Here is an 11,527-nt window from a genome sequence, read left to right on the forward strand (position 1 = left end):
GGGTTCTATGTAGCGGATAATCGTTGGAGAATCATAACCAACGTAAACGCCTAATCGTCGTTGTGGACCCATTTTGGTGCGCTGTGGAGGCGCAATTGGCACATAAACTGCGCACCCAAATATGCGTAAGTGTGAGACATTGGGCTCATACCCAGTCACCATCTGGGACGCAGAAAAGGGTTGAGTGGCAGTGGGCCTCAGACGAATAAGCACAGCTGCATGCAATATTGCATAGCCCCAAGCAGAAATAGGGAGATTGGTGCGCATCACCAATGCTCGAGCAACCATTTGTAGTCGTTTAATGGTGGCTTCTGCGAGACCATTTTGGGTATGAACATGAGGAACAGGATGTTCAACATCAATCCCAATGGACATGCAATAATCATCAAAAGTCTTTGATGTAAACTCCCCAGCATTGTCTAATCTTATAGACTTAATGGGATGATCAGGGTGGTGTGCCCGTAACTTAATTATTTGTGCTAGGAGTTTAGCAAATGCAGCGTTCCTTGTGGACAATAGCATGACATGTGACCAGCGTGTCGATGCATCAACCAACACCATAAAATATCTAAATGGTCCGCATGGTGGTTGAATAGGTCCACAAATATCACCTTGGATTCTTTGCAAGAATGGTATATTTTCTTTGGTGTCCTTTGCATAGGATGGTCTCGATCCTAACTTTGCTAAAGAGCAGGCTTTGCAGAACGAATGATGGGCTCCAGAAATAACCAATGAGGATTTTGGTTGAGCCATGAAGTCACAATGGACTTTAGAAGTCGAAATTTGAGTCAGAGGAGCAGAGGTGGCGTCAAAGCCACCCTTGAGCCGCAGGGGGATGGCGGCGCCGGCTAGTGGTGGCCGGACTTGAAGGGGGAAGGCACCGTGAGGCGCAGGTGCTCCTCCTTGATCCAAATTTCGAGTTTTACTTCCTTTCGTTCTGAAAAAGGGATGTCCGGGTGAAGTCTTTAATATACGGATCATCATGTCACGACCTGGGTGTCCCAAACGGTCGTGCCAAAGCCTATACGTGTCGGAATCCCATAAATCATCTCTCATGACATGGTTGGATTCAATGACTCGAATAGTGGTTGCATACAACCCACTAGAGCGACACATAAGTTTCTCTAATACTCGTTTATGTCCGTAGTCATTAGAGGTGATGCAAAGGAACTCTTGTCCATTCTCACAATGTGTTTCCACATGAAAACCATTGGCTCTTACATCTTTGAAATAATAAAGTTCGAAAAACATGTCTACGACATGAGATAAAATAAATCGATACTTTATTAATAATATCCAATGATGACACCAAAGTTTCGTGACCATAATCTAATCCAATATAAAAATCAAATCGTAGACAAATCGTAGTCACTCTATCCGTTCGGGAATTTCAATTTAGTTGTGACCAGGTAAGGTAAGACGAGATTTTGGTGGAGCGTTGCTCACTTTTAAAACCGTTCTCTCAGATCAAACCTTGCCTAGACATCACAAGTACTCTTGAGTACGCCTAGAGGGAAAGAGTTAATACAATAAGTCATTTTATTGATATAAGGCATAATTGCCATGACATAATTCTTGGAAAAATAAAAGACTATAAATAAAAATCTGCGGTATTTTGTCTTCATCGCCAGATTTAAAGTCTTTGTGAACTCGAAGTCTTGATCACCATGATGCGACTACCTTCGTAGGTACATTGCAAATTCAGGTCCATTGATCAGACGTTCCATATCAGAAATAGACACCATAAAGAGGATTCTCCCTTGATTGAGGCGCATTGGCGCAATATGCATAGTCCCTAGGACTGGTGGCGTTGGAAAGTGGTGCCCATGGCCAACGTTGGCTCCATGGTTTCCAACCCTATTTCCCTCAAAATCACGGCTCCTACGGTCGTGGGATTGTCGCCTTGAGCGATTACCTTCTTGAGCATTTCGATCGTATGGATCATGACGTCGATGGCGACTTTCTCTAGCCATAGGACGATGCTCTTGATAGCTATCTTGAAGCCTATCAAATCTTCTTTTCACAAGTTCATTGCCATGTCTTTCAGTAGTGACCATAGCTTCAATAAGCTGTTGAAAACTTGTGATTCGCCTTGCATTTACATGAGTCCGGAATAAGTCAGAGGACCTCATAGCATAGACGGGGAAGGTATTGAGGGTTTTCTCAATCAATTGGTCTTCTGTGATTGTTTTTCCACAGAGACTCATCATTGCTTTGATGCTGAGAGCTTCCGAATAAAATTGCATGACAGTGTCAAATTCATAGAAGCGAAGATCGTTCCATTCTGCTTCTGTATTCGGAAGAATGGAGTCACGAACATTGCCATATCGTTCGCGAAGCGCATGCCAAAGCTTTATGGCGCTATCCTCATTTATGAACTCAAACTGGAGGTCACTATCCATGTGACGTTTCATAAAGGCAAGTGCCTTGGAATTATCTTTCTCAGTTTGAGGGTCTGGAGCTGTTTCTATAAGACAAAGCTCTTGGATTGTATGCAATAAATCACGGGCAATGAGGTGGATCTCGACATCAGTGACCCAAATTAAGTACCTTTTGCCTGCATAATCCAATGGAACAAAATCGAGTTTGTTTGTGTTTGACATCCTGAAAGATGAAACAAAAACAAGTTAGTTTCGGAGTCAATGCTTCCACGAAAACTAAATAAGATTTCCGAGCTATGCTACCAAGAAATCGATTTCCAAGAATAATTGGATTAGACCGAAACAATGATGTTTAAATGGTCAAAATCTATGCTCACGAACGCTCTTAGTCCGTAGCTTACGAACGCTCTTAGTTCGTTAAATCGATGCTTACGGACGCTCTTAGTCCGAAGTCTTACGAACGCTCTTAGTTCGTTAATTGCGTGAATCCCCACGATTCCGCTTTTCTCAAAAATCGAACCCACGGTAAGGTTTTTGACGAGGCAACGAGAGGAGCACCAACATTTGGGCGACACAAGGGGAAGTGTTTAAGGACACCTAGATTATATGTGTCTAGCCCAGACTCTAGTTACTTGTCCGAGTTGTAATACAATTAGTCTTATAGATGTCTTTTTAGATATCCTAATTATTATACAATTATGTTTCATTGTAAGACTGTAATTCTTTGCTTGTAATCCTCTATATAAATAGACCCCTATTATCAATAGAATACACAATTCATTCCCCAAATTACCTCTCCTACGTATTTAGATTCTCTAAAACAAAAGGCATATATGCATGCAAACACATGTGCAGGACAAAATATGCAAATGATTTTTGGAAACTTCTAATTCATTAATAGAATAAAAATTGTAACAACTTCATTTTGGAAACTTCTATAGTGGGATGGCTGGGATAATCTGATCGCGACTTGTCCACCACCATCACCAACCGCACTTTATTCTTTACTTCAACGTCGTACAACTTAAAAATGAAGGACCACCGATCGAGCTGATGGAAACTTCCCCACAAAGGCAGCAAAAGGCACAGTAGGTAGGTACGTATGGTTTTATTACATGATGGCGCACGCTTGGGGATTTTCTTCTCTGAAACAATCGGGGCGGGTCACGTAGTAACTAGTACTATAGCTCCTCCCACCGCCGTAACTATCATAGACCGGCCTTCCATAGTAGCCATCGTACTGTATGTAAGGGGCAGGCCTACCGTAACCATACCCAGTTTCGCAGGGACCACCAGGACGCCCTTCGTAACAATCCATACAACACGGGTTCACCGGCCACGGAGGGCAAGCAGGAACCGGAGCCGGGGCACGCCCACAGTAACCATACCCAGTCTTACAAGGTCCACCAGGACGCCCTTCGTAACAATCCATACAACACGGGTTCACAGGCCACGGACGGCAAGGAGGAACCGGAGCAGGTTTTGGCTCCGGAGGTGGAGCTGGTTTAGGAGCAGGAGGTGGAGCCGGAGCAGGTTTCGGAGCCGGAGGTGGAGCCGGAGCAGGTTTCGGCTCCGGAGCAGGTTTCGGCTCCGGAGCCGGAGCCGGAGCGGGTTTCGGTGCCGGAGGAGGAGGAGGAGGCCTGGGCTTCTCGGGCTCTTTGATCTCGATGCTCTTAATGCATCCACCTCCTTTGCAGCATAGCTTGTCCCTGATCTTTTCAGGACTGCAGCAGACCACTTTGATGATCACCTGGTTGTTCTTCTCGTCGTACGCCTGGTCTCGTATTTCTGTTGTTCACAAAATATCCAACCAATAGTACCACAAATCACTTGGTTTACGTTTTTCACAATATTAATGAACCGAACAGGAAGAGAAAAGAGAGACTCACGAGGGAATTTACAGAGAACTTTTTTGACCTTCCTGTAGCATTTTTCACACTGAAGGTCTACCTTCAGAATCATTATAGTCACCTGACATTCATACAATCATTTGCAGAAATTAGATAGATATAGAAAGGAGGTTTTTTCTGCAAAACAAGAAGGGCGTAATTAAGAATTTATCGACGTTGGTGTTCATGGGTTTGAATATGAGAAATCGTATCCATCAGGTTCTGTGTTTCTGACAGAAGAATGATGGATTGAGTAGTATATTTGTGACAAATTGAAGAAGAAACAGCGCAAAAACTTGAGAATTAAAATAGTTAGTAGCTGCAGCCACAAAAAAACATATTGAGAGGAGCAGAATTGATCAAATGGGTGATCTAGTTATCTATATCATAAGAAAAAGAAATGAAAAAGCATAAACAACTTTCTAGTGCATAGAGAAATACCTTCTTTTCCCCCATTGTTGTAGCAGTGAGTGCTCGATCAGATGAGATCTGATGTTTTGGACAGAGTCTGGGCTGAAATAATTGAATACAGGGACGGAACGACTATAAATGGTGAAGGGGTCAAGACCCCCCATGTCAACATCTGACATTTCTTCACTGTATAAAGTACTAAATATAGTTATATACCTCGTACAACTGTATTAAACTTAGCCTTAATTCAATAAACCCTTTAAAATACCAACAACATCACTTTCACTTGGATCACCAGAGTTCAAGGACTCGACTACTTTGACTAAAGAAGCATACCTGGAATCGTAGGATTTCTTCCTGAGCTGTGAAGCTCTAGGGCTGCTGGGATTGACCCAAATATAGCTTTTGGGAGAAGACTCGGAATTGCCATCTGGGCTTGGAGGGTTTTCAAGTCTTGGGACATCTGGGCTCTGGGTTTCTTGTAAAGAAACATGGTTTATTTGGAGAGAAATTCTGGAGTGAAGTGTAGGGAGGGTGAGATTGAAAGTGTGAATATCAGAGTTAGTTGGCCTGAGCTTTCTAGAGGAGGAAGAGAGTGAATGAGAGAGGGCGTGGAGGATACATGATAAGCCATTTTCCCTCTTTGTTTTGCTCGCTCACTCCGTTTGTGACTATGAGAAGGAAGGAAGGGTCTCGTTTTATTATATTGACCTTGTGAGTGAAAGTAGCTTCCGGGATTCCACTGGGTTAAAAATGTCCGTCTACCGTTAAAAATATCCACTTGCTCCAGAAAAGAAGCAATGGTTTTGAGCCACAGGTGATTACTGTTTGGCCTGCTCCAAAGTAAAGGTTCTTTCAAATTTTTTGACTTGCTATCTTGGTAGATATACCATTTTGTCTTCTGATAAAATATCTTGATACATTTTGAAATAAAATTAAACAACTAAAAACCAATGAAATAAAATTAAACAACTAAAAATCAATACTGGCAGTCGGTGAAACCAAAACAATTTAGTTGTACATTGAGGGAGATGCAGAAGTCATGTCTATCTAATGCGAGCACCTATTCCTGAATTCCACCTTCATTTACAACTGGGCTCTTCACCTCTGCAGCAGCTTCAACTTCGTTCAAACATTTTGGAGATTTCCTTGAGCATCATGGTGCTCACAAATTAGCTCCCCACAAATCTGACAGTCAAGAGTCAGAAAGAGTAAGTATCAAGCATTTCATTCACTCAAAATCAAAATCAGTTTCGCAATCTATTTTCTCACTTCAAACTAATACCAACAAATGAAAATCAAAGACAAATAAAGGCGTAAAAGGACAAGCTTACATTGTTGTCTGCTGTTTTACTTTCTACATATAAATGGTTGTTTACGCAAAAAATGAGGAACAATTATCACTATGATGCTATTCTGAAGGAAAAAAACGGAAAAACAAACAAACAAAGTGGATATGCCCCAAATGGCAAGATTATAGAAAATTTTACCAAGCACCAGACAATGTACATGGTAGTGATTGCACAAGAGAAGTGAGATTCAATATCACACCAAAATTTCAGAATCATTCGAAATCGTGACGGTAATTGTTTTCATAAGTAAAGACTAACAATCAGGTAATTAGAATTTGACAATTGGGAAATTAAAAAAATGTGGGGAACTTAACCGAAACCAACTCCACAGATCACTGAATTAGAATACAAACTTTGCAGCGTCAAGAGTTACTTTCCATTACATAGCAATATAGCAGCATTATGCTCAACTCCACAAAGATAAAACAAATTATCCAGTTTATGTTCTTCTAGTTGAGAGATATTGAGGCCACTGCCAAAGGCCTCCAATTGTTCCAAAGTGCCAAATCGTTAAACTCTTAAGCATAAATACATATGCCCCTGGACACAGTTCCTTTTAGTACAGAAAAGTACCAAAACCAAACTTCTATTGCAGCATTGCTTATCCTCTAAACTGGCAAAAGCAATATTCAAATAACTAAAACTACACAATCAGAAAAATGAAGATAACACACACTCTGTGAGGCTTAGTACAGGATTTGTTCACAACTCAGCAATTCCGAAGAGGTTTCCAAATTGGGAAACTTTTTACCATTTGAATCAATATAAGTTTGGTAAGATAACTAAAATTCCCCAAAAAAAAAGTATCAGAAGTGGAAAATAGATTCAGCATACAAATGAGTTTCCAGTAACCATGACCAACTTAAGAACATGATTAAAAGGCATTTCAATTCCAACTTCCAACAATAAGGTTACTGGAAGAATAACTTCTAAGTTGAAATCCATCGATTCAAATATGGTTTTCATCAGCAAAATAAAAAAAATAAATGAATCATACATGTCAGATTCCCAAAATTTAAGGGTGAAGAATGAAGAATGCATGTTTAACTTAGTTTTCCAGCAAATATGCTTATTGTCTACAACAATGTGAAGAAGAAAAGTCACACAAAGCTGGAAGCTGGAAGACAGTGGGTGTGTCACAAAATGGCAAAAGAATAGACAATAATTCTAGTGCCAAGGGCCAAACTTAGTTTATATAAATTTAGTAATAGAATGATAGTCAATCATATTTGACAGAAAGAGCAAATGAAAACTCACAGTGTTGACCTTAGAGATGTCTGCAATTCCACTGGTGACTGGTGAAACTAAAGTCTCCCTGTAAATGAGTCCATCAAATTTCCATCCGTTGTGGGTCCTAAAAACATTCCTAAATGTCTGTTCCTTGAAGCTATAGAATACCAAGGACTGAAAATCACATCTGCTGGCGATCAAACCTTCACCATTCTCTAATATGCACAGAGGCGTCACGAGTGAGAATTTATAATCTTTTGGTAAATCAAAAGAAGCAACTTCAGTCCACGATTCCTTGACCCCATATTCCTTCATCATCCATATTCTAAGCCTGAATGTAGAATGCTATATTCATATACACCAAGACAATCTCCAGGAATAAAGTCGCATCTAAACCCAACCAGAGAGGGCAATGGAAGCATCTCCCGAAACTTTTCCTCTGATTTTAAACGAAAGACCTGAACCATGGTTTCCTCAGAACCCCTAACTATATAATTGTACCCTCTCACTACCTTATAATCATCATTAGTGGAATCATAACCAAATCCGTGAAACTGCGGAATGCAATGATCAGTAGGTTTTGGCAACAAATTGGATTGTCCAGTACAAGGGTTCCATAACACCATGTCTTTCTGGTCAATTTCTACACAAATCAGCCCATTGAATTAGGGAACATTACCGGAAACTCGAGCTTTCCAATTGCAAGATGAGCATCTCCGTCATCCTTCAACTCCTTCAATGCCTCACAGTCTAGGGATAAGTCCTTGGATGCTTCACAGTCTTGGGATTGGAGAGGACTCATTGATATCAAGAGCCTGGAGGTGTTCTCGGTGAAGCCTTTGCTTGCGTAGTTGAAGTGCTTGGTGACAAAATGAGACTGGGAGATGAGAGCACGCCATGACGTGCAGACGCAGCGAAATCGCATCAGTGATTTGACCGGTAGCCTTGCCAGTATCTCATCAAGGACGCCGTCGAGGTCGGCGACACCTCGCTTGTGAACGCCGCCGTCGTCCGCCATGGAATTGGTGGCCATTAATTTTGAATTCGGAGGAAGGCCGATGCGGTGCGTTTTGGAGGAGGGATCTTCGAATTCTTGTGTATTTTGGATTTTGAGTTCGATCTTGGTTGGTTTTCATCTCAGCATTTCTGCTCTGTCAACTGCTTCTCATCAGCTCTTCAGCCACTGTCTAAGAGTTTATAGGTTCAAGTCACTGGGAGTAAAATCCTTTCATTTCTTTTTCAGTTAAAAAAAACGCGCTCTCCCTTCTAAGCGTGTTGTTTTGGCCCGAAATGAAATGCGTTTTGTTTTTTTTTTTTTTTTTTAAGTTGAAAATGTCATCGATTATCCACTATGTAATTCAGCGAGCAGTTGAATTAACCCAACATACTACTCATAATGTCTTGCTCATAGGGCTGTCAGAAAAAAAAAAAAAAAAAAAAACAATTACATAGAGCGCACTATACTAGATTACTAGGAGTCTAGGACACCCCTCACACAAACATACTACTCAACACACCTCTAACACATCCACTTTTTTTGGTTAAGCAAAAAACCAAGTAGCCCCTAAAAACAAATAAAATTAACCAAAAGCTACTAGTATCCTGTCGATCTTTCCTACTCAAAAAAAGATAAAAACCTAACACTCTTCTGTAAAATAGAATGCAAGCGCAAAAGTAGAACAAAAATAAAAAAGCTATAGCCTAAACAAGCCCAAAACCACACCCAGGAAAGGCCCAAAGCCCAATCTGGGATCCCCACCCCAGGAAAACCCTAGTCAACATGATGATCCCAACCCCTGCAAAGACACTGCTATCGTAGTATGAAGAGCCACCACGCCCACTGACGTCAAATGAACCGGACCATGCCCGCCACCAAAGAAGACATGCTATAACCCAACGCCAGTCAAACGACCATGATCAAACTAGTCACCACAATAAGACAGCTCCGCTCATTGTAGTTGAGCACCACTATCCCCTGATGGAGCACCAACCATGATATCCTGACCAACCACCTCTTTCTCACTTCACACAGGAACAATAAGAGGAGGCCAATGAAGTCCTCAAGCCAGTTTCCAATCCAGCCTAAACCCAGACGAACTTAAAGACCACCCAAAATCAGATCCATCAAACCCCTCACCTGCCATGACCAGAGAGAGTCTTTGACTAGATCCCAACACCGAATCTGGGAACACACTGTCAAACCCAAGCTTCGATAATACAAGCGGATCCCTACCGCTTCCAAAGCCAATTCAATCCACCACCAAGCCATCACCAAAAGACGGAATCACTAAGAGAGAACAAAGGACAAGGACTATCAGGCAAGCTAATAGGAAGGAAGCCATCAATGACGGCAGGTGTTGGGAGAGACATCACTTTCCCATAAACCCGAGCAAAGCAGTCTGCTAGGTCATATTGAAATGTGTTTTGCTAGTAGCACGTTTTTGAATATAAAATGAAAAAAATCCGAAGACTTTTTTTTTTTCTTCCCTTCTTTTCTTTTTAAATTGTGAGTGTGGTAGCAAGTAATCTCGGCTAAGCTAGCGAGTTAGTAACACAATCATCTAGTCAGTATTCAGATCGAGATCCACAATGGTATCTTAGCAAAGTCAGACTAATCTCCCGCTGCAGATGAACAAATTAGAAAGCCCCTCAAACTTGCTGGACACAAACTGGTGAGTGCTGGAACTCAAAAACTAGACATAAGGATTCTGGATATCATAGCAAAGCCAGACTAATCCCCCACCGCAAGTGCGTGAATTCAAAGGCCCTCAAACTTGCTGGTCGTAAACTAGTGAGAGTTGAGACTCGAACGCTAGACATGAGGGTTCCTCGCTAGGTCACTCGAACAACCTCACTACACCAAGTGGTTAAAAAAGGCTAATTTTTTATCCAGGTGAATTCAAAAAAAAAAAAAAATTTGTGAATGTTATGTTAGTTATTTGAAATAATTAATGCCATAAAGTTTAGGGTCGAAATCATGGAAGAGTGAGGTAAGAATAAAAATAAAATAAAAACTACCAAACACTCTTGTTTTATTTTATATCCAATGGTACCTGACCATAGAATTTATATATGATCATTGGTAACTAAGTGAACATATGTGTACTTGAGTATTTTTGTATTTTAATAAAAGTGATTGTGTTCCAAGTGTTCTAGGCATAGTAGTACATTGAAGTGTCAAACCTACCAAATTCTAACTCATTGCCAACTTGCTCTCTCCAATGTACTTACATAAGCATTTCCCTAAACCATAATTAGCTATAATGAGTCACGCTCATACTACTGCCAGCGGTACCAACAACTATTAAGGGTGTGACCTACGGAAATACCACAAGACAGGTTATCACCTGAGCTGCAGCTCAGCCCAAGATCGCTGCTGAAGCGCTGCCACGCTCCGCACCGAGATCACCTCGTTGAAGCATTAGAAGCTGGGAATAGAAGCACAGAAGAGATCAATCTCTTCCTCACCTATAAAAGGTCCACTCCTCTCTCTTAATTAACTACACATTTACTACTTACCTAACCAATGTCTCACAGTCAGGTAGGCTTATACCATTACGCTCAACAGTAGAATCTCAACTTGAGCCTCTCTTCCTCTTTTTTTATGCCAATTTTTTGGGCCTGGTCCAATTTCGCTAAAGAATTTCATTCACCTCATGCATTACGCAGTCTTCTGCAAGTTTTCAGCATTGAGAGTAGATAAAAAGAGTAAAACCTTGGAGTGGTAAAACTCGACGGAACAATAGAGACGAGAAATCTCATTGTTACTGCAATATTCATAAACAAAAACCTGTAATCCTGTACACATTGATGTTTTGTAGAAGTACAAAATAGGGAGAGATCAGTAACGGCTTTCACTTCGGAACTTATTTTCAAGTGGAGACACAATTCTCTCCACCCTCTTGCCGAGTCCCACCTTGAATTCCAACTAGGGAATGCTTAACTTCTTCATATTTCTGTTTTTCCACAAGTGGCGTTTTTTTCTTCACTCACTCAAAAGGAAAAGCAGTTCTCTCCACACTGGCCTTTTCTTCAACTTCTAGCCACCAACAGATCTGACAGTCAAGATTCATAAATAGTACTTATGAGTCATTTCACTCACTCAAAAGGAAAAGCGGTTAAACAAGCAATACCATCAAAAGGAAAAACAAAGACAAAGTAAGCTCAAGTAAACTGATATTAATTGAAACAATGGAAGAGGAAAGGATGAGCATAATGTGCTTGTCACAGGACTTCAGCAGCTGTTTACAGCCATCTGGATCTT

General features: G+C 41.0%; 1 protein-coding gene across 5 annotated transcripts in view; it reads right to left on the minus strand.

Annotated features, from left to right (window-relative positions):
* LOC112173832 (keratinocyte proline-rich protein-like) overlaps positions 1 to 7,808 on the minus strand; it is a 100,866-nt gene extending 93,058 nt beyond the window's left edge. For 2 of the 5 annotated variants that reach the window (XR_005806829.1, XR_005806831.1), the window contains exons 1-3: positions 7,291 to 7,808; positions 4,712 to 5,869; positions 4,271 to 4,352 (exon numbers count right to left, since the gene is read on the minus strand). Coding sequence is in view for 3 of the 5 variants with exons in the window: in XM_040514946.1 (XP_040370880.1) it covers positions 3,493 to 4,169; positions 4,271 to 4,352; positions 4,712 to 4,726 (774 nt within the window). In the remaining 2 variants the exon portion in view is untranslated. Of the gene's footprint in view, positions 1 to 3,260; positions 4,170 to 4,270; positions 4,353 to 4,711; positions 5,870 to 7,290 lie in introns of those variants that run through there. The other 3 variants (XM_040514946.1, XM_024311523.2, XM_040514951.1) reach the window with 3 other exon arrangements.
* Positions 7,809 to 11,527: the final 3,719 nt, after the last annotated feature.

This window comes from Rosa chinensis, chromosome 1 (assembly GCF_002994745.2).
Source record: "Rosa chinensis cultivar Old Blush chromosome 1, RchiOBHm-V2, whole genome shotgun sequence".
NCBI classification, from domain to species: domain Eukaryota; kingdom Viridiplantae; phylum Streptophyta; class Magnoliopsida; order Rosales; family Rosaceae; genus Rosa; species Rosa chinensis.